Raw genomic sequence first — 24,261 nt, 5'->3', positions numbered from 1 at the left:
TCCACCTATTTTAGCATGAGATAGAGGGCGAGAAGAGCTTGCTTGCCTTGGCGTCAACTGATTCGTTGACTAGGCTTGGACGAAACATGGCCGAATGTGACGTGAGGCAAGTTGGTAGTTGACTCGGCAGGGCAAGTCGGTCGTCTTGAGAAAACCCGGTGATGTGATGGAGGGCATGAGGCTAGATGATGGTTGTGTGGCGCGGAAGGGTGTGTGTATGGGTTTGTTTGCACACACGCGTGTGCGCTCTTCCTCGCCCAGCCCATCCATCGCTCGCCTCCACCAGCAACCTGGAGATTTCAAGGGAAAGTACGCATTACCTCACACTTTCCCCTTACATTTGCGATCAAAGCTAAGTAGGCAGTATTCTTCAACTTGCCTCTCACCTTTGTTTTACCTGATCCGATCCACCGACAGCCCGTTCCTTCTTTGCCATTCTCTCCAGTCTTCCGCAGCCTGCTATGAACCCCGTCGATTACGTCTTCCATTCCCGCCTCTACCTTCTCCCATCAACAGCACTTCATCTCATCACGAGCTGGCTGTCTACATCTTCGTCAGCCACCTCGCTTACTTCTTGCTGGCCCTCAAGTTCCTGGCCGCTTCGCCTTCTCTCAACGCCAAATTCCGTCCGCGTCAGTTGCCAACTATTCCATCCACATCTACCGACCTACCTATGCCGGCATCTCAAAAGACGCATTCGATCACGTCCTCCCGAGATGTACCGGTAGACGTATGGGACAAGGGTGTCCTCAACCTCGCAGCTTAACTTGAATTTCCGGCATCTGGTTGCCAGCCCAGTGTCTAGATCTTGCCCTGCCTCGGCCACTTCTCCCGTACGCAATGGAACGTGAGGGCCACATACGCCGTTCGTCGGCATAGTCCTCGGAACAGAACAACCCCGGAGTGTCCCAACTGTCGTCGGTGAGCTAAGCCATCTTTGACGAATGCTTGTCAGCTAAATGCCCGCTTCACGTTGCGGAACACGGGTGATGCGACAATACTCCACACCACGGAACATAGATGCATCGTTGAGAACCATGGCTTGCCTGCTTGCGTCGATAATGCCATGCCACAACGCGTCTTTCTCTTCACTCGACAATTACGGCCATTCCGAAGTAGCATACTCCGTCCTTGCCTTGGGCTGCCGACGGCTGGCTTGCTTGGGCGTGTGCTAACAAAGTACCTTGATGTGCTTTGCTCGCAAAGATTACGTCCATCCGACATTCACCACCAACCAGCGTGGGGTAAGGGCAGGGTGCGCTGCATCTGGCCCCATTGGGAACCTGCTAAAGCTCACAACAGATCACCGTCGCAGGGAACTTCAACGTTAGCTTGGCATTGCACCGCAGTTTCTTTGGCTCGCCGCACGCACCGGTACGATGCTATTTGGCTACCAAAACGCCTTAGCTGGCATTTGAATCCACCATTTTCCAAGCTGCATTCCGGCATCCAATGTCTGTGGTTCTATCGACGGCTCGCGCTCCCTTCCGGCGTTGTCCTCTCAGCAACCGTCTATGCAATGGACTCTACCGGGCCAATGGACGCAAAACCTCGGCCTCTGTTATGACACCATGCAAGACGTCTAGCGCCAGCGACAGCGCTACCACAACCATGGCCCTCTACACCCCTTGACTGCATTTCAGGAGGACGAATAAACCCGAAGTAATGCCCGAAATTACGTCCTTCCATCGTCTTCCTCTCAACCAAGCAGCCTAGGGCGAATGTGCGTGGCGGTGCAGGCACTTGCCGATTGCCCGTACCTAGTAGTCACGGCTGCAGTGTTGCTCTAGACGAATGCCCGCGTCGCTTGATATCCAACAAATTACGGATGTAATGGCTCTTATCACAGCAGGAGATGACCCATAATGCAGCAGGTTGCCGCCGGCCCAGTTCGCTCAACAGTACATAACTTGACACAAAAGAAATCCACCAAGTAAACAACTCGGAGCTCAGTGGCTACAACGAGTCATGGCCCTCCGCGCAACTATGAGCAACACGCTACTCTGGCTGGTCGCAGGACACGCTCCTCACCCACGTTCCCGCGCTCCGCACACCTCAAGACCGAGCCGTAGCGAGACCTCCGTTGTTGAGGCATGCGACAGGTTTGTGAACAACGAGGGATACCTACATCAATACCTACATGCATTCAGCCCTCTCCAACCGCCCACTCGCCCACCCAGCCCCGCTATCTTTCCTCCCAACGGACATGCTTGATGCTATACAAGATTCAGCCCATAACAGAGTCGACTCTCTGCTCTTGGTCTGGTTCACCAGGCCACCTATTCTTTCTTCCCTTGCTAGACCACAATGATCGCGGAACAGTACATGTGGCATCACCTCGCCATTCTTCGAGACGTGTGTTGGCGCCATGTACGAAAGGGCAACGGTTAGGCTGCAGTGGTCCTTGCGTGGTATGTGATGTACACCATTATCGGATCCCATGCATGCTGCCAATTTATCAGGGTTCGAGATTTGTGAAGACGCTATGCCTGTGGCAGAAAATCATCTCTTTCGCTTGTCTATTTAGGGCGCAAATCGCGACTGATACTCTGGGGCAGACAGCCAGGGATCTCCCCAGACTGCTTTAGCTTCTTCGGACACAACCCATGCACTTCTCCGGGAGTGCTTGAAGAATGACACGGCTGTCGTTCGGATGACACACGGGCCTCGAGCACGGAGTAGACTTTGAGCGTTGCCAGTTGGGGCGTTTTAAGAGCCTTCTACCCAGCGAACACTTTGCAACTACAGTCAATTCTCACCGAAGTTCTCTACTTGATAAACCCACACATACAGCAAAGTCACATTATGCATGGTGCTATGCACTCTTGCTGTGAGAGCAAGCTTTGTGAACAATCAAGTTTTGAGCCGTACAAGCCCACTTCGGGATTTGATGGTGGATGTTACATGGTGGATGGAGGTGACATACGCTCACTACTTGATCTGTTCCGTCGGATGTTTCTTGGGGGCCCACTGCCTTGCCTGCACCCACATCATACTCTGGCACGCTGGAAAGAAGGAGACAGAGAGAGAGAGAAAGAGAGAGACAGGGCAAACAATGAAGCTTGAGCCCACTTGGAAAACTCTGCATGGGATTGCGGCATGAAATATGCACACTATTATTGCCTAGCGACCCCATTCTGTACTCAGACGAGACAGCCTTCTGTCACATTGTGATCTGTCAAGAGTGGGTGGTATAGTTAGTTGCAGGTGAAATGCCACCCTAGTTCCACATGTATACTCGTACATTCTTACGATGCTGACGGCCTTCTCGTACCAGCCCCTCAGCCACAGTACGAACCGATCAAGTCTTCGCACGAGCCAACCCCTGGGCTTTGTGCAATGGTTCATGGGGCCCGAGGGCACCCTGTGGTTTGAACAGATCGTGATCTGATGCGACCAACACCAAAGGAAGACATAGACAGTGCTACCATGAGCTCCTCCTCATATCTCAGCTGCTCGTCGACTCCAGAGTGTCAGGTCCCTGCACGATGCAGTGTAATCTACCTGATTGCCAGGCCGCTTATCGCTGATACAGACTGCATAGCCAACCGTTTCGGGGGCCAACGTCGGAACTGCGGGCAAATTGCGCCGGCAGACCCGACGCGCTGCAGGCCGGCATTCGCCAGCACCAAGGCCAAGAAGCGAGAGCAAAGAGCCTAGAACGCCGCCACCCCCCCTCCCCTCCTCGTCAAGAGACGCTCCAGCCGCTTCCAGTCTACCGGATACCTGTGATAGTATCCTCGTTGAAGAGTAGCATCTAAAGAAGAGTCACTTCCGCGAGCTTCACAAGCACTGACTTTGATATAATTTCGGCACCGGCTCTCTATTTCAAATAGTTGAGTAGATGGCGGCTCGGATTTGCTATTAATGACCGTGAAGCGCGGTCATTCCGGACACTCCTTCGACAGCCAAAAGCTAGAGTCATGCACTCCTCGTACTCGCCCTGCTTTGATATCTCACAGCTTTGTTATGCAACGACCACCGCCATCTCTGCCCAGTCCTTCTGACCCCCGCGGCATATGTGAATCCATTGCACCGTTTTGTCCGTCATCCTACGTCAGGCCCCAGTTTCTTGGGTGCCGCAAAGCGCGCTCACAGCATCGTTCTCGCGGGAAGCCGGACAGGCCTCACTTCCCCATTCGGACGGGCTATGCACCCATGCGGCCTACGATGGATCCAGGCCCTGATGACAGCGCATGGTGGTCAGGGTGGAAATGTGCGGGAAGTGTGTCCCGGGGAAGCAGGCTGCACTTTCCGGAGTGGTTGATCTTGGATGATGTGCATCACTCCTCCCAGTCTCATGCAGTCCCGTTCTGCTATTGGGATAAAATACTGCTATTGCAGGACCAACCGTGCCTGGCGAGCCACACAGACGCTGCGTAGGCACGCAGTGGCCAAGAAAATACTCCTGTACTATGTAAGTAATTCCTTTCTGTTCCACCACCGCTTTGTCATGGTGAACTCAGTTGTTGCTGCTCCAGAACGCACAAGGTGCATATTCGAAGCGTTTATGAGTTGTCCAATGTCTAATGCATGTCCCGCAGGGCACAAGGACCAAGGGTCGATGCGACATCATCCATTTGGCAATCATGAATATGAGCTATCGTCTTTGCCTCCAGTTCCGGACGTTTCCCAGCGGTCTCTGAAAGTTTTCCACGGAATACACTCAGTATCCCTGGGCCAGTAGAGGCAGGTACGCTTCCGAGAGAGAGAGAGAGGGAGGGGGGAGGTATTGGTGCGGCCGAGAATCGGTCTCTGCTGGTGATGCACATACAGCGGTACGACACCGAGGGCCAAACCCTCGCACAAATGCAAAAGGTTCTGTTAACTGGGGAAAATCGACGATCCATCAACAAGACATGGTTTTTGGCTGGCACCGGAAGCACTCGGCCTCAGAGGCGCACTCGACGCCATGCAGGGTGACCTTCATGCCATCATCCGGCATGCTTGTCGAGGTCGATCGGACGACTGTTCCTAAGGCTGTGTTTGTATACAACCTTCCTGTCTACCATCCCGCAAGCCTGCGTCATGATTCCTGAGCCGGATCTCACCAAGACGCTTCACAAGGCGGCAAGAACACGCCCAAAATGAACCATCAACTACCAGTGGCGACATGAGTTACAGTGCAGCTCTGATACGGCTCCAGTTGATATGCTTAGAGGCGGACTGTATTTGCATCAAGTGAGTCAAGCCTCTCTGATGGGACTCTCCTTTTACCTTTCGAAACTGATTGGACGTACTTCGAAGAGTTCGCCTCGAGCTATACCGCGGTCCATCTCCTGCAACCCGAGAGATTGACAGTCATGGGGCCTGACTGATTCGGGTCTCGAAGGTACGGCAGGATAGGCGGGTACCCAGTAGGCTCCTCCGAAGGCATGGGCGTGATGGTCAAGTGACCCGCCGCCCTTCATTTTCCTAACTTGGATTCTTCACGCTATCTTGAGCCCTGTTCGCCTCGGGATTACCTTCATGATCATCGTAGGACATTTCCACACTCGCCACTTTCCCCGCAACCGATACTGGCGCTGACGATGGTTACTGGCGAAGGCTTCGGTCAATCGTCCTCGAAATCTCGACGTCCTTGCCCTATCGGGCGTGGGGGAGCAGGTGGCATATCGTGGACTCCGGAGAAGAATCTAGATCTGCGGACTCGGCGCGAGAATACTTGAATACTACCTCGTAGGTACTCTCTTCACGTCGAGTAGGTGGCCGTGACCATCGCCCGCATGGAAAGGGACACTAGCAAGTGGCCATGTGTTCCGTCTCCACGGGGCGTCCTCGCAAGCACATTCCTGGTATGAGATGGACTTGCTGGAGCAAACCTGTTGCCGAAGATTGGCTGGCTGCCCCTGGCGACCTGAGCAGACCCTGCAGACGCATCTCTTTGGGCGGCTGGAAGGCCGAATAATTTGAGGAATGAATGCCGCAATGTTCTTTCGAGGCCAAGTACGGTGCAAGTGCCCAGTGGCGGGCAATAGCAGACGTGCAACAGACGACAGCCAGCCGATACTGCGCGTCCTCAACGTCAAGTGAGAAGGGAGTGAGGTAATAACAAACCGAAGTACGACCAGAGAGCCGCAAGTGCGTTTGGTTCTCACAAAACGCAACGTCGTTGAATATTTTGATGAGGCAATAAGTTCTGCCTGGTTACACGTTGAAGAGCGACCCGAGGACCAGTGTCCACGAATTGTGTCTGGCTTACAGCCGAGACTGTCCCTCGAGCGTATGAGGTGGAACAATAGAGGAAATGCGGAACGTGGTAGCGCCGGCGACATTTTGGTGAGCGATCGGCACCAGCACGGCGCCGGCAGGCACCGTGAGGTAGCTTTGCTGCGATGAGATGGACAAGACACAAGGTGGCGATCTTGATCCGAGGCCGAGGTTGCGGCAGTTTGATACACGTCACTATTCCCATATGTGATACAGGTCAGCTACGGAAGCGTTCCATCGCAGCCGATAGCCGAGATGATGTTGGGATAGGGGAAGATGTGACCCGAGCCAGTTCGCGGCTTGCGGCTCCTCGTGGCCCTCGAACCCCGGAGCGGCAACGGTGTAAGCGATCCGATGCAGTTAGCCGCGCTCAGGTCTTTGGCTTGGTACGGAGGTATCCACTGGAATCCGGGATATCTGTTCGGGCGTGCTGCCGAGGCAACCTCACATGAACAGATCGTTGTTCTGGAAAGCTCGTCAGTGCTTGCTTGGTACGTCTAGAAAGGACCCAGGGGATGATTACTGGAACAGAGTCAATTGCGCCCTTTGTCGTGGCTCGTCCTTGAACAACAGCAGCTGAAAATCAGGACCAGAATCAAGGAGCACAAGCAAGGTCGAGGACGAGTGCACGGGGAAGAGGGGGGGGGGGGGGGGGGGGGGGGGGGGGGGAGCCCCTCAAGCAAGTGCTTGGCAGTGAGAGCGATGACGACGGCGAATATCCTTTGTCGTGAGGATACAATCCCTCCTCGTCGGGAACGAAGCGAAACAGCATTGGCCTACACGAAGTATATCATGACGGGCTGCCGTCTTTTTTACATGTTCGCTGCCGCTTGGTCAAACGAGAGGCCAAACTCCGAGATACTACGTTGAGGCGCAAGCGGGTGCCCTGCCCCTCTTCAAGACGTCTAGAAAGATTACATGCAGAACCACGTAGCACCGTAAAAGCCCCGACTGTCATCGTGGCAAGAGCGATGAAAAAGGGGAAGCGTGTGGTGGTCCGTCCCAACTGGCCCTCGTCCAGAGTCGAAAGTGTCTCGTCCATTCCCCTCTCTGCGCGTGCCCGTCTCTTCTTTACGCTGGTCTCCCTCGCGCGCGGTTATGTCACAAGCATATGACGGCAACCGTCCTCCAGCAGCTGCGTGCCGGGGTTGGCTACTCTGGGGTTGAGCAAGCAGTCAGAGACGGATTGGATATCTACCAAATGCTCTCTGGGATTGCAAATGAGGGATAGGAAATGGAAGGAAATGACGCCACTTGTTTACGGACAGGCAGGAAAGGCTCGCGTTGTTACTGAATCCATACGAGTCCCGAGGAAGGGGGGCATGGTGATATAGGGAGACGGCGGTGACGCGTATCGAGAGCCGTTCCGGCGGCCCGTAAGGCGTCTGAATATTAAAGCTTCGGTGCCCGGCCCGGCGAAGGAAAGCGCCGCGAACGGAGGGTTGTGCTGCCCCTGTAATTGAATAAAACTGAGCGGCTTGTTAGTCTTCTGGTTTGAATGTTCATTACGTCGTAAATGCATGCTACCAAGCTTCTTCAAGACACGAGAATACGGCTACGAAGAAGGGCCCTTTGTCGTCGTCGTCGTCGACTGCGGCGGCACAATACCCGCGAGTCACATCTGGTACATGGCGGGATAGTCCCAGTGGAAGACAGAATAGTCTTTGACATCCGAGACAAGGAACGGCCTTCTTTCCAAGGCGCAGCTGGGGAGGGCAAGGCCACCATCATATGCGGCTAGGCGGAAGGAGACTACACTCGTAGCACAAAAAAGACGTTGGACCAGTACCGCATGGCTCCATGCCATTTGCCCCGAAGGTTGCAAGAGGGCCCAGCCCTCGTCTTTGTCCATGAGACTTTAACCTTCATAGTCCCAAACGGCCGGCGCGAGAACACCACGGGCCGGAAGACTTCAATATCGGGAGCACATCATATCAAGCCAGGGCAGTGAACTAGTCCAGCACCTCTTGGAAGGAGTAGCAGGCCGTCCATCTTTGCCGGTTGACGCGACGTGAATAACTCGCATGGTCCTTTTCCTGTAGCAACCACCGCGTTCCGGAGCGTATCTGCGAGCCACCGTCAGAGTCGTGTTATTCGGGTCGAGAACCGCCCATTCTGCGATGCATGTAAACAGTGCTCTTAGTACTTACAAGAGCATGAGTAATGCCGTGACCGGCATTGCATTAGACATGCAAGGTTACCATGGCCTAGTCGCCCCGCCGGTTATGTGTTTCGAAACCGCCGTAAAACAGCACCGGCGTGGTGGCAGGCTGATATCGGTGCCGTATGCCCCAGCTCTGACTGCCGGATTGGCGGCCGAGTCTGGGCGTGGTGCATAGCATAGCATAGCATTGCCCGGGGTTTATTTGGCATCGTCTGCATATGTGAGATAAAGGCATATGAATCAAACGATGTCACGTTTCAAAACGAGCAAAATGGTAAAAAAAGCTATGAATACCGGGAGAGCCGTGTCCGGTGTCATATTGAACCTCCCCTCATCTGGCCGGGTTGCATGGCATCACAAGCAAGTGAGAAATAGACTTCCATCATGGACCAGCTGACGAGCCATCACACCGTCGGGTGAGAGGATATGTTCCGCCCAAAGTCGACCTACACGAGGCGAACAGCCAGTCCTGCTCATAACCAAGCCTTAAGGGACTCGGATCGTCAGGGGCCTCTGATATCCACCACACGGCTGGCGACCTCGTGTCGTCAGTCTGCCGGCGGGATCGACTGCGACACCAGACTAGGAAAGCAAGGAGCATCCCATGGCTTCGGGTCGATCAAGATCATGGCCCATGAGCTAAGGCGGACGTGTTTCTGGTATTTGTGGCAGGGCCACCAGCCCACCACCTATGCGCTTCTTGGCCCACTCACACCCTTCATCCAATGGCCGGAGGTCCAAGTGTCATTCCTGTCGCAGATCTTGGACTGTTCCCCGACGAGCCTTCCACGGTTCGAGATAGCCATCAGAAAAGGCATTGTCGATCCGATGCTCGACGCACGATGGACGGAAAGTAGAGGCCGGGACGGCCCACCACGGGGTGTGCCGGGGCGGGGACTAATGTGATGGACGTCGGGGATGGAAGGAGAGACGGAGGCAAGGGACACGGGACCGGATTTGGGAAGTGGTTCCCTCCAGAACATGGACTGGGTTGGGCTATTTCTGGGTGTCATCTTCGCTGCGCGCAGACAATAGTACCCGTGTGTACATGCACTGACGTACGGATATTAACCAGAAAAAAGCGTTTGCTCAAGAGGGGAGGAATGGGGTGTGGACTTGGCAAGCCGCATGGGGAGCCAAAACTGTCACGAGGCCCAAGGTCTTCGGCGTTTGTAGCTCTTTGTGGCCGTGTTTGCAGGATGCCACTGCTGGGCGGCCGTGCAAGAAAAGTGCTATCGGCGGCCGTTGCAACGGCCATTTTCAGCTTGACCAGGATCGGAGACCGTTCGCTTTGGCAAAGGCAGGATGGAAGGGGATGCCGACGCGCCAGAGAAGCTGGCCATATCAGTGGCGTCGGCCGGTCCTGACCACCCTGAATCCGGGGTTGCAGGAGCCCTGCGTTGGCTGGCCGCAACATCTGTGCAGTGGTCGACACATGAGTCGAGATGCAATCCAGATTAGGTTCAGAAGGACAAAAAGTCGGGAAGAGAGCTCGCATCAGAGCAAAGTGGGATAGGCTTGGCAGTGGTTTGGGGCGGGCGGGCAAGGCGAGCAGAGTAGTGAGAGTTGGAATTGCGGGGGCTGGCATGTTATGTTAGTTTAAGTGTCTCTCGTCTGTTGGTTGGCTGGCTGATCTGGAGCACGTGTTCGAGTGACCAAGTGACCCGTCGCCCTTGAATGCGGCGCAGTGATGACACTGATAAGCGTTGCCAATGGCCGAAGCCACATCGGAATCGATGATGCTTCTTGTCGTGCACAGAGACCTGGAGTGCCAGCTTTTGTAATTATCTGGCTCAGGATCCGGGCCTGAATCTGCAAGGTGTATTATTGGTGGCGGGGTAGGCGGGCGGGCCACAGAGTCGGAGCAGGATGATGGGTTGTGGTTGGTGGTGGTACGTTGCTGTGGCGGGCTGGGCTTCCTGTAACCTCACCTTGCCGAGCTGACCGAGGGACTTGATTCGCTTGATTCACGAGAGTACAGCTTAGCACGGTGCGGGGGAACCGCCTGTCATAGCAGAGAGAGAGAGAGAGAGAGAGAGAGAGAGAGAGAGAGAGTGAGGGAGATGCAAAGCAGGAATATGTTGGTCTTGTTGTGGCGACAGATGCATGTGTTGACGGGTAAGAACATTATTACCTGGATAAACCATGGCCAAGGCCATTTGCATGACCTGGCGATGACGACAACGACGACGACGACGACGCATTTCGCCGATGTCTCCGGTTTGCCATGATGGGAAAATTATGCTTGGCAATCGGCATGGTATCGAGTGCGAAGAAAGATCAGGTTAAGGCTCCACGAGAGGAATGGCTCTCCAGCAGGCAGTTTGACTTTCTGCCAAAGTCTGTCTGTCTGGTGGTGAGAGGATTAGGCAGACAAAATAAGCAGGCGGAGCGAGCTTCTTCCTGACGCAGTGAGGCATTTGACGACGGTGATTGGGGGAAAGTTAAGCGTCTCGTCAAAGGATGCAGGATCGTGGGTGGTGGGTGGTGCGCTTGGGATTCTTCGGAGCGGAACCTCATTCTCTTTCGGGGTTTATTACCAAGGTCGGTGTGACAGGACCGAATGTGTTGCTCTCCCTCTCCCCATCGACGGGCTTTGCTTCTCGTCCTCATCGTTCTCGTTCTCATGGAGACGACATCCCGTGAACCATGAGCCCGCCTAGGAATGGGCCGCAGACGGTGAGTGGGTAGTAGACACATGGGGTGGTTGGGAATGAGAACCGGGGCAGGTTTGGTGGGTTCCTATTGGCAGACCACAGGCTTTTTTAGCTCGATGCAGCTGTTTCAATTCGACAGCGATGGGGTCAAGTTATGTCCCCCAGACGGACTGTGTTTTGTTAGTTTGCGTTTTCTCTCTCCATGACTTCTTTTGTCCCCTTTGACGGTGACAGCCGATGAGGAGTTTCTGGTACCTGACATCCGCAAACAGAATCTTGGACGGAAAACTTTTCTATCTCCTTCTGAATCCGCCATGGCGAGTTGGAAATGATCATCGGCGAGCCGCCGTGTGTGTTTTTTTTTTTTTTTATAGATGAGACTGAACCGAAGCAGGGCAGTCCGAGAAGGGGATGGCCTGCCAACCGTCTTGTGTCTCCCAAAGTCTTTGTGTAAGGTTATGCCTGTGTGCGCAGGAAGCCGTTCGGGCAGTGTATCCGTACTGGGTGCTGCCAATGTTGATCAAGCCGCGTCCATCCCAAGTCGTTCCGCTCAGTCTCAGACCGTCTTCCTCTCTCTGGAGTTTTGGGACTGCTACTGTTCCATTGCTGCTTCGGCCTTGGCCTGACAATGTCGTAGGGTAACGTGGGATTGCCAGACGCAGTACTCCGTACGGAGTACTGTGCTTGCGTCTGCATCCGCGTCTGCGCCCCTCGACCGCACGCGCGCGTATGCCTGTGTGCCTGTGTGCGGCACGTCCGGATACTGGGCGGATAGGCTTGTTGGTGTATGTAGGTCATGCTCTCTTGCGCGACTGCGCTCGGCATGCGGCGTCAAGCAGGTCATCGATAGAGGCAGCCCATGCCAATGCCAATGCTTGTTGTGGTGACTCTGGATAACCAGCCCCCACCACGACTTGCATCGCTGCTCGTGGTCGCGTAGTCCCTACGGATACGGATACACTGAACCGACAAAGTCCCCTTCCTTTCATAGCTTGCACAGTTTTGTTTTGCCCTGCTTCCTTCTTTGCCGTCGGCGCGACGTCGAATCCCCGTCTGCCCCCGCTCCCCCCTCCCCCCGGAGCAAGACCCAGATATTTTTTCGTTAGTCTTGGTTTCTCCAGTCTTCCGCCCCGAGTCTTTGGGCTTCTCATTCGGTCACCTGAGGTCCATGAGCCCGCCTTTCCACTCAATTCACTGGTACCTCCTGGGTGGTGGAGGACATACCCTTGGGAAAAAGGCGCAGCATCAACAAAACACTATTACCTTGTCGTAGTGTAAACAAACCCAACCTAGTCGCCCCAGCAGCATTTGAGCGAGGGAAGAAAAAAAGTATTCGTTTGGATTCTTTGGACCAAACACGCCGGAAGCAACCTCTGGAACACCAAGCCGTCTGGGCTTGCCCTGAGAGACTGCAACCTTAAAAGCCAGCCGCCTAGAGGCCCCAAACGACGCCACGCCATTGCTCCCGCTTTAGAAAGGTTACCCCTCCTTCTTCTCGGTCAAAGTCTTACCCGTCTTGCTCGATGTCCTCGATCCGGGCGCATCTTCTTGGTTCCCCCACGTGCTCCATGCCAGTTGAGAAAGGAACGAGGCTGAACCAGGCGTGGCCAAGCGGGTTGCGGATACTCGGCGCACTTTGGCGGTGGCCTGTTCTGTTGCCGAAGCGGCCGGTGGACGGTGGCCCTTGTGCAACTGCTTAGGGGGGTGGGTGGTGGGTGGTGTCTTGTTTCTCGTTTCCCCCCCGTTCTCGTTTTCCCTCCCCTCCCTCACACCTTGTTTCTCTGCCGGGGTCGGTCAAAGTCGTCGTCCATTGCTGGGGGCATTACCATTTGCAGCACGACCAAGTAGCAACACCAATACCAACGGCAACAGCGACAGCGACAGCTCGAGTGGGAGACGACGGTGCAGCTGAGCTGACTTACGTCTTTCGCACTCGGGTCGAGCCAGCTGCTACTGAATCGGTGTAGCGGTGGGCAGTGTGTGCTGAAAACGAAAAGGTGAGGCATGCCCAGACGGCAGCCACACGCTCTCCCCCCGTCGCCCATCCTTTCCCATCCCATCCCATCCCATCGCATCGGCCTAGGGACTCCGCCCATTCCGCTGCGTCAGTCAGCCTGTCGCTCCCACCTTTCGCCTCGCCCATTAGATAACAACCCCGGCGCCGCTCATCTCGCTCCCCCCTCCCGCCTGGGTCCAACTCTCACCGTATGTTGAATGACATGACCGCCGCTTGTCCGTCCTTGTGGGTTTAAAGCCGGCTCACTGTCACTACCACGAGCACAACCGTACACACAAACACATGCACACATAAGTACACATACACACGCGTTGCTAGTCGTCGTTTCCAGCATCGAACCCATCACTGCCGCCGCCTTCGTCGTTGTTTCGCACCTCCATTGCCTCGATCCATGCATCGTGCCCGGTGGTCATAATCGCTGTAAGAGAGGCGTCTCTGAGACTGGGGTGCGGTCTGCGGCCTCGGCCTGCATGGTGGAGGCAGCTTCTTGGTCTGGCAGCCTGCCATCACCATCACCACTTGGACAACCCCCGCTTGGGAACCGACAAGTGCAAAGTCGACAGCACACGACTGCAATCGAAACGAGCAGGACGCCGTCCGCACAGTGGTAGTTGGGCGTGAAAACGAGGAGAGAAGAGCAGAAAGAGAAAAAAAGAAGAAGAAAAACAAAAGGAGAAAGAAACCCATCCCAGAGTGCAACGTTTGTAGCGCGGCTCGCGGCTCGTGTGGGGGACGTCAACCAACGATGGCTTCATATACGGATATAACGGGCGCGGCGAGCTCAGGGAAGCTCTCCAAGACGCGAAGCAAGCCGGTGGTGAAGCCGATATTGAAAAAGCTGTCGCATTCGGAAAAGAACTCTCTGGACCTTGATCGAGGGTGGGATGAGCAGCAGACAACGTTTGGGCATTATGGTGGAAGTCTAGGAAGAGAGAGGGAAGGGTCTTTCGGGGGAAGGGACGTCAGCTTCAGTATTTCGGCGACAGAACTCAGCCACAGCAGCAGCATCGGAAACGGAAGGAGCAACTTCTCGCACGCTCGCTCGACCAGTGGCACCTCCCACGTCAGTGTAGCGACCAGCGGCAGCGGCCACCGCAACGGCGGCAGCTTCGTCCATCCCTTCCAGCAGACGCCGCGCACCTCGACACCGCCCCTGTCCTACGCCAATTCGCTCGCCAGCATCGAACACGGCGGCAGCAGTAGCAACAGCAACAGCAACAGCAACGCCAACCCCGGAGCCACCGGACCCCGCGACTACTCCCCGACAATCACCGAGGACGACGACGACGACCTGCTGGACCAGCATTACCTACACCATCGCAGCAATTACCACACCGCCGTCTCCTCGTCGATACCCATCACTAGCAACCCCTCATCATCGTCTTACCCCCGCCGACCCTCACTGGCCAGTCGCACCTCGTCTCTATCCGACATCAATAACCACACCGGGCCCCCCTCATTGCGCATCAACACCAGCCGTACAAACTCCAACGCAGCTTCTTCTCGGCTCGCACACGTCTCGAGCCACTCGGACATCAAACATTCGGGCAGGGTTTCCGACTCCACTGTGTCCAACACGGCACCGGTGCTCTCGCCTCTATCTTCAGCATCTCCCTCAACATCAGTAACCGCCATGTCTCCCCTGCGCACCTCCTTGGAGGGCTTCCGTTTGCGTTCGCGCTCCGACCTCGACTCCAACTACCACCAGGAGCGCATCCGACTGGAGCGCCACCGCTGGGAGGAGAAGGAACGCCTGAAGAACGAGAAGAGGGACAAGGAGGAGATGCGCAAGCGAGAGCGCGCCGACATCAAGGAGGCTTTGCGCCATGAGCGCGAGCAGCAGCTGATGATGAAGCGAGAGGCAAAAGAGGCCGCCCGCAAGCAGAGCTTCTCCCACAGCGCCCGCAACAGCTCCAGCGACATAATCCGACCTTCCATCAGTCGTAAGAGGACGGCCCCCGATGCCGAAAAGCTGGCCATGGGAGCTGCCGAGAACCGTGGTGGTGTCGGGTTTGCCAGCCGCAACTACGAGAGCACTGACCAGGGCCAGGCTCCTGTGGCCGACGAGGTCATGTTCGAGGGACCCCGCCGCTCCCTGACTGCCAAGCGCAAGACGCAGGGCGCCTGGACGAGCTTCGTCTTGTGGTTTCGGACTAGAATTCTGCGACTGCATGATAATATGGCCAAGAAGTAAGGTCCTTCTTCGACCTTACCTTGAGCTTCGTTGGGCCTTTCGACATAAATCTTTTTTTATCTTGACGGCCGGCCCCATCAAAAGGGGTCTGTTTCCCTGGGGAAACTGCCCACGTCCGTCATGGCAATACATATCCTCAAAAGTATCACAGCCCAGTACACGCAAAGGCACTCAGCGTGACTGAGATGACGGGTTCTCATAGCACTCAGTCGACAGAGGTATATTTGTCGCATTCCATTTCACTTTCACACGATATACCCAGACACCCCGGAAACGTAACACAACGCAACCGCCCTGCCTCGCTTTCACGACACCACCAGATGCCCTTTCAGAGGCCAGGGCTTATTCAACAGTCATCTTCTTTTACCGTCTTCATCCACACGATCATGGCCAGCATTGAGACGAATTACTGGACATGGGCAGATGAGCAAAGAAGAAAAAAAAAAAAACGGGCCTTCCTTTTCTTCTTAGTTCCTTCGTTTCTACGGAACCTGGATCGGCATGGCGTTTAGGACCTTTGGTTTTTTTGTTTTATTTCCTTCTCTCCGGTATGACGCACACTCCTCAGGAAAGGAAGGGGGCATTCACTCGTTTGGCAGCCGTGGTGGTAACCGGCTTGGACAAAACAATGGGAAGCGAACTCTCTCGGCCTGCGGGTTTTGGGAGAGCAATTTCTGATTCAGGGAAGGCGTTCGGTTTACGAGAGCGAGCGATATGGGCATGGCATGCCTGGCCAGGAACAGCTGCTTCCCACGGGACAGCGCGGCCGTATGTAGAAATACAAAGAGTCAACAATGGGATTTGGCTCCTTTTCCTCGTCCCTTACCTCTGTCTTGTCTGTCTCTTTCTTCTCTTCCCCCTCTATGGTTTCCTGTGCGATCGTTTGCTGGTCGGAGCTTGACGTCCGCTCCCTTGCGGAAGAAGTAGATGAGGCTCCTTTGGATATCGTCCCCAGGGGTCATATTTTTTTAGCTTAGCCCTGGTGGGATGGCGGCGGGGAAGTCGGAATATTCTCAAAACATGTCGGAATTGTTTTGCGGATGGGCCTGCTAGGAGAAGAGCCCGGGCGAATGCAGCCGGGGAACCGAGCGCGGAGATCTGCGCTGCGTTAGATACTTAAATAGAACATTGAACAATCACTCGCTTGCCCTTCTCAAATCTTGGCTGGCGGGTGGACGATGGGATGGATGGTCCACTCTGCCTCGCACAGCAAACGGAATCCGAGCTCGATGACGGCAATGTCATTGAGACAGTGAGAGGCACACTTTCGTAGATAGGGAATATTCGCATGCCTCCAGCGAATTCCCGCGACCCCCCCTCCATCGCCAAAAGATGCCGAGGCACGGAGGCTGTCGCATCCACCCCTTCCGTGAAGCAAGCTTCGATAACCAGCCCATCCGCGTCTCACCTGCCGAACTATGGGGCCGGCCCCCCACATCTGCTAAGAAGCTCTACCCCCGTCGCTGATCCGAGCTTCTCTGAGGTAAGAAGCCCGCATGAACTCACACTCATCACCGCCGACGACACACTCGCAGCTCACCCGCAGCTGATCGCGCTTCCTTGGTCCCAACCCGTTGCGTTTCAACTAGCACCGAAATCAACCGCCTTCACCGTCCGTGTGTTCCGTGTGCACTATTTGAAGCAGACCAGGAAAAGCACCGAGAGAGGGAGGAAACAAGAAGCCCCGTCAACCCTCCCCGAACTTCCAAACACTTTGCTGCTAGCAGCCCAGGCCGAGCTCTAACCTTCGCAAGGGTCTTCTCCAACCGGCATCGGATAATTGCCGTCCAGCTTCCATTTGACTTGACCTCTCTCCCTTCTGGGCCTTTCCTTCCTTTCAGAAACACACACTGGCTATTCTGATTGACGCTGCACAAGTCTTCAGGCTCGCCACGGTGTCCGCTTCGTACCACCGCAACTGGTCGCCTTTACCGACGGCCCTACTACACACATAATGGCCCCTAACCAAAGATACGCCAACTATCCCGGTGCCCGCGAGGCGCCGGCCCAGGAAAACTCGGAGACGCCAAAGGAGGATCAGAACCCTGTCCTCCGCGGTTGGCCTCTTGTTGTGGGCTCGGCACTGTGAGTACTCCCTTCGTCGTTTCCCGCCATCACGCCCCCCGCGGCCTTCATCTACTGACAATGGAACAGCGTCGCAAACTCCGGCGCGGTCCAACGCTTTTTCTGGCGCAACGCAAAGTTCGGCTCCATCAGAGACTTGCCCGGCCTCGTCGACTACCGATACCGCTTCCAGGTTCCGTCTCCCCTCACCCTCTCTTGCGCCACCCCAGCCCTCGTGTGGCCTCACTAACACCAGCCAGCCCGACGTCCTCGTCCTCTCTGAATCCGGAACCCACCCGGACCCCTTTCCCCTGACCCCAGAACTCACCACGCCGGCGCCCCAGGATCAGCCCTCCCGCTACCTCTCCAGCGCCGACTACCACGCCCTCTACGCCTCCGGCGCCGCGACCCCGCTCGACGTAGTTCAGTCCCTCCTCCCCCTCGTCCGTCGCGCCGAGGGCCATCCACCTCCAGAGACGGGCCCCTATGCCAACGCCTGGGTCGCCTCTCACGGCCGCGAGGACCTCGCCATCGACGCCGCCCGCGCCTCCACGGAGCGCTGGCGCCGCGGGGAACCCCTGGGCCCGCTCGACGGCGTGCCCATCGGTGTCAAGGATGACATTAACGTCAAGGGCTACGTCAGCCACAACGGCATGCAGTACCGTCCCGACCTGCCGTGGTTCAAGCCCGCCGAAGAGACCATATGGCCCGTTCGCCAGCTCGAGGCAGCTGGTGCCATCGTGCTGGGAAAGAACGCCATGCATGAGCTGGGCGGCGGTATGTACTCGTTCTCCCCCCCCCCTTTCCTCCCATCTGCGTATCATTAAAGCTGACCAGGCCCCTTCCCAAGACACCAATGGCTGCAACGTAAGTGAAACTCCCCGTTTCGTCGAGAGAAGACGCCGGAGAGAACCTCACTCTGACCCCCTTCCCCCTCCAACACATACTGACCAACCCTTGCAGCCTCGATGGGGAACCCCTACCAACTGGCACAACAAGTCCTACTACCCGGGCGGCTCCTCTTCCGGCGGCGGCTCCGCCCTCGGCGCGGGCATTGTCCCCATTTCCATCGGCACCGACGCCGGCGGCTCCATCCGCATTCCCGCCTCTTTCAACTCCGCCTACGGCCTCAAGCCCTCGCACCACCGCGCCTGTACCATGAACACCTCCGTCTGCGTCGTTGGCCCCCTCGCCGCCACCGTCGCCGACCTCACCATCGCCTACCGCATCATGTCGCGCCCGAACCCGGACGACCCTATCCAGGGCCTCTACACGCCCTCGATCCCGCCCTCCTTGTCGCACTCTCCCCCCAAAAAGATCATCGCCATCGACGAAGCCTGGTGGTCCCACGCCGAGCCCTCTGTCACCGCCGTCTGCCGCCGCGCTGTCGACCACTTCACCTCCCAGGGCTACGCCACCGTCCCCATCCGCATTCCCTACCTCCGCGAGATCCAGCTCATGCACTCGGCCACCTGCATCACCGAGATGCAGGATCTCGCCCGCCACCGCCATCCGGACCCGGAGCAGTGGCAGTCTCTCATCAACCACGTCAACGCCATCACCATGTCCGTCGGCACCCAGACCCCCGCCGGCGACTACATGAAGTACGCCCAGCTGCGCGATCTGCTAATGAAGCACCTGGCCTTCCTCTTTGAGCAGAACCCGGGCATGCTCGTCGTCACTCCCACGACTCCGCTGCCGGGCTGGCCCCGCCAGCCCGGCGACGATGCCTACGGCGTCTCGGACGCCAATACGACCATCGCCAACATGAGCTACGTCTTTGTCGCCAATGTCAGTGGCTGCCCCGCCGTCACGGCCCCCATCGGCTACGTGGATCCCGTCCAGGGTAAGGGCAAGGTGCCCGTCGGGTTGATGGCCATGGGCGAGTGGGGCTGCGAGGAGCAGCTCCTCGAATGGGCCAAGGAGGCCGAGACGTACCTCATCAAGGAGGGCCGCCAGAGACCCGAGGGGTGGGTGGACGTAATCGAGGTCACCAAGAACGGCGGTCTCGAGGCCAAGAAGAACATCTAACATCACAACATGAGGGAACACCGATCTTCGCGGATCATGGAAAAAAGCAAAGGTGGGTCCAGAAAGAAGGAGAGGGGTAGAGAAGGCGGTGTGGGCGAAGAAGAAAGGAAGCATCATAATCGTCAAGGTTCTTGTCTATCTATCTGGTGTACCTTGAATAATCGCGGCGGGGGGGGTTTTGGATGCCCAGCCCGAAACTGGAAACCTCCCTAGCCAGTGATCAGTCAAGAAAACGCATCTGGATTCGTCATTCGTATAGTTGGGTTCACGACAACAACAGTGCCCTTCTTTGTCGCGTCTACATGAACTTGGACGCCAAGCCCATGATGCCGCTTTGCTGCTGGCCTTGGCTCTTGAAGTACATCTTGAGTGCCATCTCGCCCGCCTGCTGAATGGCCGACTCCTTGCTCGTGCCGTCGGCGACCTTACCCTGCGACTGGCGCTGGTCGAAAAGCTAAAGGGGGACGTTGTGTTAGCTGTTGTCCGTTTCATCTGTGTAACCTGCCGGGATGGGAACACGCCAACTCACCCGACTGGCCTCGGCCATGGCCAGACCTGCGAACCCGCCCTGGCTCTGCTTCTGGCCGCCCGTCTCACCGCTCGAGAACATCTTGAGTGCCTGCATCGCTGCTGCGACACCGAGGCCCTTGTCGTCGGCCTTCTCGCCGTCATCGTCGCCGCCGAAGAACTTTTTGTGCTTCTTCACGGCGTCTGGAGCAAGTAACAAAATACGTAAGCGCATGTTGACCCATCCGTCATACGATAAAAATTTCACCATCTTCTTTGCAATGATTCAAAAAAGGCAGCAGAGGGAGGCAGTATGGTGTTGGTAGAAACAGAAGAAACAAGAAACATACCATCTTCGTCGATGTCCTCGTTTCTAAGCTGTGCCTTCTTCTGCGTCACAGCGCTCAGCACACTTGAGAACAAGTCCGTATCACCATGGGAACCCGCGTGGCGTGAAGCCTCGTTGGCGGCGTGACGATAATCATCGTCGTCGTCGTCGTCGTCGGCAAAAGCTCCACCGCCCGCGGGGTAGTTGCCGCCGTGAGATTCTAATTACGGACGCACCCAGAACGTCAGCGCATCGTCGACTCGGCTTCCCCTCTGTTTCCCAATCATGAAACCAGGCACGCTCCCTGTTGTAGAGCAGCGAAGAAGGAAAAAAAGGTTTGTTCGATTTGAGAAGGGTGAAACCTACTGTCGCCACCAGGAAGAGATTGGCCTGTTAAGATATTTGTTAATCGGAGCTTTCATCAGGGACGCGCGGGGTAGGAAGAGTAGAAGGGGATGGCGGGGTAGTTTATAAAAGAGGGGAGGAAAGCTTGTTCAGGACATACCGTAGCCCTGCTGTTGCTTGGACTTGCTGTCGTCGTCCCTCTCAAGGTACTCCTGGGCGGCATTCATAATCTTGTCCATGATGAAGACGGCGAGTTTGGGCTGAGTATGCTGAGATAGGTGTATTGGATATGTTGAGATGAATGAAGAAAAGGAAGGAGGGTCTAGGAAGAGGACCAGGTTGAGAGCTCTTGTAGATAAAAAAGGAGAGACATGTAGGTCTCCGCATCACCGGCGGGCGATCAACTGTCTCAGGAGCCTTGAGTTGGCCATGCACGCCAAAACATCGGACCGGCGTCCAATGACCTGGTGGCTTGCCATTTCACATCCACAATCGATAACCTGGACGATGCAGCTGAGCCAGCTGTCCAGGGGGCCTCAAACCCATCTCTAGCTGCCACAGATCGCACATATCGTCGGTGCGGATGGTCAGTACACGCGACGGCCCGATAAGTCGTAGGCTTTTAGTGCTTGCCCCCACGGTGCTTGACTTCGGCAGAGCTTGTGAGTTGGACCCCTGGCAGTTTATCGTGCCCCTCCCTCTCCACATCTGATGTGTCCGTATTAGTACCAAGCATCGTCGAAAGTACCCACTTGGAGCCTGTTGACAATCAACAGGTCCAGGTTGCACTCGCATCACAAGCTCTGACCATCCAATCAAGATCCCTCCCGGCTGGGATGGCCTGAGCTGTCTCGGGTGCAAAGTCGGAGCCTACCCAGCCAGGTCCAGAACTGGTTTATAGGGCATACATCAAGTTTTAGGAAACATACGAGCCTCGCGTGTCACTACAAGCCGGCAAGTGCGCGTGCGCGCGCGCAAGTGAGGCAATCCGATTGTGGGCCACAAAGTGTCGCCGAGGCGAAGTATCTAGGCGAAGCGCACACGCACGCACACGCATTTGGATATCACTCATCTCGCACTCCGTAGGAGCTGATCTTTCTGGCCGAGGGCCTTTGCGGACCGCCGGCTGAACGGCAGAAAAAAAAAAAAGAAGAAAAAAAAGAGGAGAAAATAGGTCAACACATCCAGTGGTTCCCGCCCGAGCCGCTGCCCGCGTCAACTGTACCTGACTCGGTGGATGGCTCGCCGGCTAATGAAAGCAACATGGCTTGAATTTCGCTCTCTCGAAACTGCTGATCCGAAGGCCTCGCCCCGTGTGTCCCATTGTCCAGTCGTATCCAGGTATCTCGGTTGCTGCAAATCAATAACAACGTAAAAGCAGCATACAGCCATATGTTCGTCAATGTAATAGTAGTCTGCGCCATGCTGTCTTCCAGATGCCCACTCCAGCCGGGTGAGGTCATGGGAGAGCCGTGCCTAGCCCTCTAGGGCATCTGTCGACCAATGCGCCGACAGTTACTCATCAAAACTTAACCTCAGCCATGCTCGACTTGTAACGAGCCCGCCTGATGACTGGAGTTGTTGCCGTTGTGTCTGTTCTTCTTCTCTTTCTTGGCCCACCGAAGGCCGCAGGCGTTGCATAGTGTTTTTGGCCCACTTGGGCCTTTACGCCATTCGGGGGAATCCAGGGTGCCTGATTATCGTGGTTAGGATGTGCACAGAGTAGCACAAAGCTGGAATTGGACTGGATCTTACCGCAGTCGGTGCAGACGTATTCCTCCGAAGTCTTGAGCTTCTTCTTTTTGTCGCCTGTCCGAGGGTCCCGGTCGAGTGGAATGGCAATGCCGGCGTCGCCCTTGATCAATGTTGGACTTGCGTTGCCTGTCGTGATGCCGCGACTTCTTTCACCCTCGATATACCTCAGCCCAGTCAACATCTCGATGGTGTCCGTGTGCGAAGCCCCCCCTTCGTACCTGGCCATCTTGTCCTTCAGCGAGTCCGGGCGGCTTCCTGCGACGCCTTCCAGAGCCTCACGCGTGAGTGCGACGTTGAGGGCCGACGACCTATCTCCCGTTTCCGTGTTGCGAGACGCGTGGCTCGGGGCGGACGTCATTGTGGTTTCCGACGGCGTCATGTCTGACCTGCCCTCCTGGCTCTGCATCCATTGCCGTTGTGACTCTTCGTTCTCCATCTCCTCCTCCCGGCGCAGCTCGGCAATGCGCCTCCTCAGGCGTTCATTCTCGATCTTGTGTTCCAAAAACGAGTCCAGCAGGCCGGCGTTCTTTGTTGGGTACGGGCGCGACATCATGAACACCGCCTGGCAGAATGGAGATTGGTTGTGGGGATTCGGCGCAAATTTGGCGGCAGCGATGTGCGCATGGCCTACCGACTCGAAAATGGCGTATTTGCCATCTTTCTTCTTGAGCCTGAAGAACAGGCGTAGGGGGTTCCCTGAGGCTATGGACTCGTTTAGCTCGGCGACAAAAACGCCGACGTCGTCTGGATGAACCAGGTCCTTGAGGAAAGTGTCGGTGATCTCTTCGGCGGCGTAGCCCGTCAGATTCAAGATGCTGGGCGAGACGTATCGTAGGCGACCGTTGGCGTCGAGTATTTGAAGAAAGTCCTTGAGCTCTTCCACGACTTTTGCGGGCCAGTTGCGCCTCTTTGTGAACTCGGTCAGGGTACTGCCGGCCTGCTGCAAAGACTGCGCATTCATGCCACCGGCCGGTGGAGGCCCCCCGCCGACAACGCTAGAAGCATCGTCGCCATTGTTTGAATAATTGTTGCTCATGGAGGGTGTTTCGTCTCCGAGGCCGTCAGGCATGGGGGTGTTGCCGACAAAATTGAAGGCGGACATGGTGCCGTCGTCGTGGGGGTTGTCGACGCTCATAGACATGGCGTCAAAGCTCCCGTAGACTGTCGGGTCCAGGAGAGAGGACATGATGTTGGGGTCGGCTTCAGCCATCTGCATTCTGTCAGCGCGACGTAGAGGGAGGGGGGAGGGGCGGTCTGCGGGAGATTGTGTGGGGTCTGAAGAGGAATGCGCCGGGGGTCGGCGGGTCGGGAAGGGGGAAACAAGAGGGAAGCGAGGCGGTTATGGGAAAGTGAAGTAGACAGACAGTGTACACGTATCGGATTAGGACCAGGCAAGGGAAGCTGGCGGGGGGTACTAACAGCATCGAAGGCAGAAAGTGCATCTTGGGGCCCGAAGCCAAAGAAATTGACCGGGGGAGGCTGAGGGGGTCCGTGGGACATGGTTGCGGCGGTAAAGATCCGATACTAGCCCGACGGCTTCTAACAAAGGCATCGACGGTTTGCGCCGTAATTCGATATTGGTATTGGGGGGAGCAAATGGTGTTCCTCGAGGCGGAAGGTGGTCTGCTCACGATACGGCACTGCAACTCTGTTGGGGGCGTTGTTTTCTTCTTTTCTTTTTGCTGCTTGCAACGCAAAGTGCGATATGCTCGTTGCGCCCGTGGTGCAGCGGGACAGCGCCCACAGCCGCGGCCACGCCGACGAAGCCCGAAGGCGAGCCCGCGATAGCGGATGCAGTCGAGGCGTTTCGAAGGAGAGGGGCTGGGTGACGTGAACTGACACGGAGAGTTGGAACTGGGTCCGACGAGACCTAGATTCACGGTAGATCAAGAGTACCTAACGAAGAAAAGAAAAGAAAAAGATACGGGCGAGTACGGGGCGTTGTACATCGAATGGTACCCGGCTTATTCTTCCATGTCTCTGGCTATA

General features: G+C 56.2%; 14 protein-coding genes across 14 annotated transcripts; 8 read left to right on the top strand and 6 right to left on the bottom strand.

The window, feature by feature from the left end:
• The first annotated feature begins 51 nt into the window (after positions 1 to 51).
• On the top strand, positions 52 to 977 carry LY79DRAFT_131569 (uncharacterized protein). Its single transcript, XM_060550863.1, has one exon. The coding sequence runs from the start codon at positions 167 to 169 to the stop codon at positions 764 to 766; it is 600 nt and encodes a 199-aa protein (XP_060415690.1). The 5' UTR covers positions 52 to 166; the 3' UTR covers positions 767 to 977.
• On the top strand, positions 917 to 1,830 carry LY79DRAFT_131477 (uncharacterized protein). Its single transcript, XM_060550861.1, has one exon. The coding sequence runs from the start codon at positions 1,067 to 1,069 to the stop codon at positions 1,565 to 1,567; it is 501 nt and encodes a 166-aa protein (XP_060415689.1). The 5' UTR covers positions 917 to 1,066; the 3' UTR covers positions 1,568 to 1,830.
• On the top strand, positions 1,831 to 2,701 carry LY79DRAFT_131476 (uncharacterized protein). Its single transcript, XM_060550860.1, has one exon. The coding sequence runs from the start codon at positions 2,094 to 2,096 to the stop codon at positions 2,586 to 2,588; it is 495 nt and encodes a 164-aa protein (XP_060415688.1). The 5' UTR covers positions 1,831 to 2,093; the 3' UTR covers positions 2,589 to 2,701.
• Positions 2,702 to 3,390: 689 nt separating this feature from the next.
• LY79DRAFT_548933 (uncharacterized protein) lies at positions 3,391 to 4,468 on the top strand. Its single transcript, XM_060557432.1, has one exon. It carries the CDS (start codon positions 3,868 to 3,870, stop codon positions 4,381 to 4,383), a length of 516 nt encoding a protein of 171 aa, XP_060415687.1. The 5' UTR covers positions 3,391 to 3,867; the 3' UTR covers positions 4,384 to 4,468.
• Positions 4,469 to 5,576: 1,108 nt separating this feature from the next.
• LY79DRAFT_131459 (uncharacterized protein) lies at positions 5,577 to 6,502 on the bottom strand. Its single transcript, XM_060550859.1, has one exon. The coding sequence runs from the start codon at positions 6,273 to 6,275 to the stop codon at positions 5,673 to 5,675; it is 603 nt and encodes a 200-aa protein (XP_060415686.1). The 5' UTR covers positions 6,276 to 6,502; the 3' UTR covers positions 5,577 to 5,672.
• A 2,098-nt stretch (positions 6,503 to 8,600) lies between these two features.
• Positions 8,601 to 9,331, top strand: LY79DRAFT_131437 (uncharacterized protein). Its single transcript, XM_060550858.1, has one exon. It carries the CDS (start codon positions 8,801 to 8,803, stop codon positions 9,278 to 9,280), a length of 480 nt encoding a protein of 159 aa, XP_060415685.1. The 5' UTR covers positions 8,601 to 8,800; the 3' UTR covers positions 9,281 to 9,331.
• Positions 9,332 to 10,814, bottom strand: LY79DRAFT_131436 (uncharacterized protein). Its single transcript, XM_060550857.1, has 2 exons — positions 10,509 to 10,814; positions 9,332 to 9,955 (listed from the first exon to the last, which is right to left on the bottom strand). The coding sequence occupies exons 1-2, from the start codon at positions 10,576 to 10,578 to the stop codon at positions 9,384 to 9,386; spliced, it is 642 nt and encodes a 213-aa protein (XP_060415683.1). The 5' UTR covers positions 10,579 to 10,814; the 3' UTR covers positions 9,332 to 9,383.
• Positions 10,509 to 10,814, top strand: LY79DRAFT_548918 (uncharacterized protein). Its single transcript, XM_060557431.1, has one exon. The coding sequence runs from the start codon at positions 10,602 to 10,604 to the stop codon at positions 10,779 to 10,781; it is 180 nt and encodes a 59-aa protein (XP_060415684.1). The 5' UTR covers positions 10,509 to 10,601; the 3' UTR covers positions 10,782 to 10,814.
• Positions 10,815 to 12,400: 1,586 nt separating this feature from the next.
• On the bottom strand, positions 12,401 to 13,164 carry LY79DRAFT_548912 (uncharacterized protein). Its single transcript, XM_060557430.1, has one exon. The coding sequence runs from the start codon at positions 13,125 to 13,127 to the stop codon at positions 12,798 to 12,800; it is 330 nt and encodes a 109-aa protein (XP_060415682.1). The 5' UTR covers positions 13,128 to 13,164; the 3' UTR covers positions 12,401 to 12,797.
• Positions 13,165 to 13,259: 95 nt separating this feature from the next.
• LY79DRAFT_131384 (uncharacterized protein) lies at positions 13,260 to 13,853 on the bottom strand. The gene has a single exon (XM_060550856.1). The coding sequence runs from the start codon at positions 13,733 to 13,735 to the stop codon at positions 13,391 to 13,393; it is 345 nt and encodes a 114-aa protein (XP_060415681.1). The 5' UTR covers positions 13,736 to 13,853; the 3' UTR covers positions 13,260 to 13,390.
• On the top strand, positions 13,461 to 15,517 carry LY79DRAFT_131050 (uncharacterized protein). The gene has a single exon (XM_060550853.1). It carries the CDS (start codon positions 13,794 to 13,796, stop codon positions 15,240 to 15,242), a length of 1,449 nt encoding a protein of 482 aa, XP_060415680.1. The 5' UTR covers positions 13,461 to 13,793; the 3' UTR covers positions 15,243 to 15,517.
• A 1,574-nt stretch (positions 15,518 to 17,091) lies between these two features.
• Positions 17,092 to 19,821, top strand: LY79DRAFT_131140 (amidase). The gene is made up of 5 exons (XM_060550855.1): positions 17,092 to 17,327; positions 17,397 to 17,499; positions 17,567 to 18,083; positions 18,157 to 18,173; positions 18,270 to 19,821. The coding sequence occupies exons 1-5, from the start codon at positions 17,197 to 17,199 to the stop codon at positions 19,335 to 19,337; spliced, it is 1,836 nt and encodes a 611-aa protein (XP_060415679.1). The 5' UTR covers positions 17,092 to 17,196; the 3' UTR covers positions 19,338 to 19,821.
• LY79DRAFT_589053 (uncharacterized protein) lies at positions 19,636 to 20,756 on the bottom strand (the record flags this gene model as incomplete). Its single annotated transcript, XM_060560991.1, has 4 exons — positions 19,636 to 19,791; positions 19,867 to 20,048; positions 20,195 to 20,392; positions 20,678 to 20,756. The coding sequence occupies 4 exons, from the start codon at positions 20,754 to 20,756 to the stop codon at positions 19,636 to 19,638; spliced, it is 615 nt and encodes a 204-aa protein (XP_060415678.1).
• A 917-nt stretch (positions 20,757 to 21,673) lies between these two features.
• On the bottom strand, positions 21,674 to 23,714 carry LY79DRAFT_548901 (GATA zinc finger protein). The gene is made up of 2 exons (XM_060557429.1): positions 22,273 to 23,714; positions 21,674 to 22,210 (listed from the first exon to the last, which is right to left on the bottom strand). Exons 1-2 carry the CDS (start codon positions 23,486 to 23,488, stop codon positions 22,053 to 22,055), a joined length of 1,374 nt encoding a protein of 457 aa, XP_060415677.1. The 5' UTR covers positions 23,489 to 23,714; the 3' UTR covers positions 21,674 to 22,052.
• Between the last annotated feature and the right edge of the window lie 547 nt (positions 23,715 to 24,261).

This window comes from Colletotrichum navitas, assembly GCF_030913465.1.
Source record: "Colletotrichum navitas strain CBS 125086 chromosome Unknown LY79scaffold_19, whole genome shotgun sequence".
NCBI classification, from domain to species: Eukaryota; Fungi; Ascomycota; class Sordariomycetes; order Glomerellales; family Glomerellaceae; genus Colletotrichum; species Colletotrichum navitas.
Note: the sequence above shows the minus strand (reverse complement) of the source record. Positions and strands in the feature narration are given on the sequence as shown.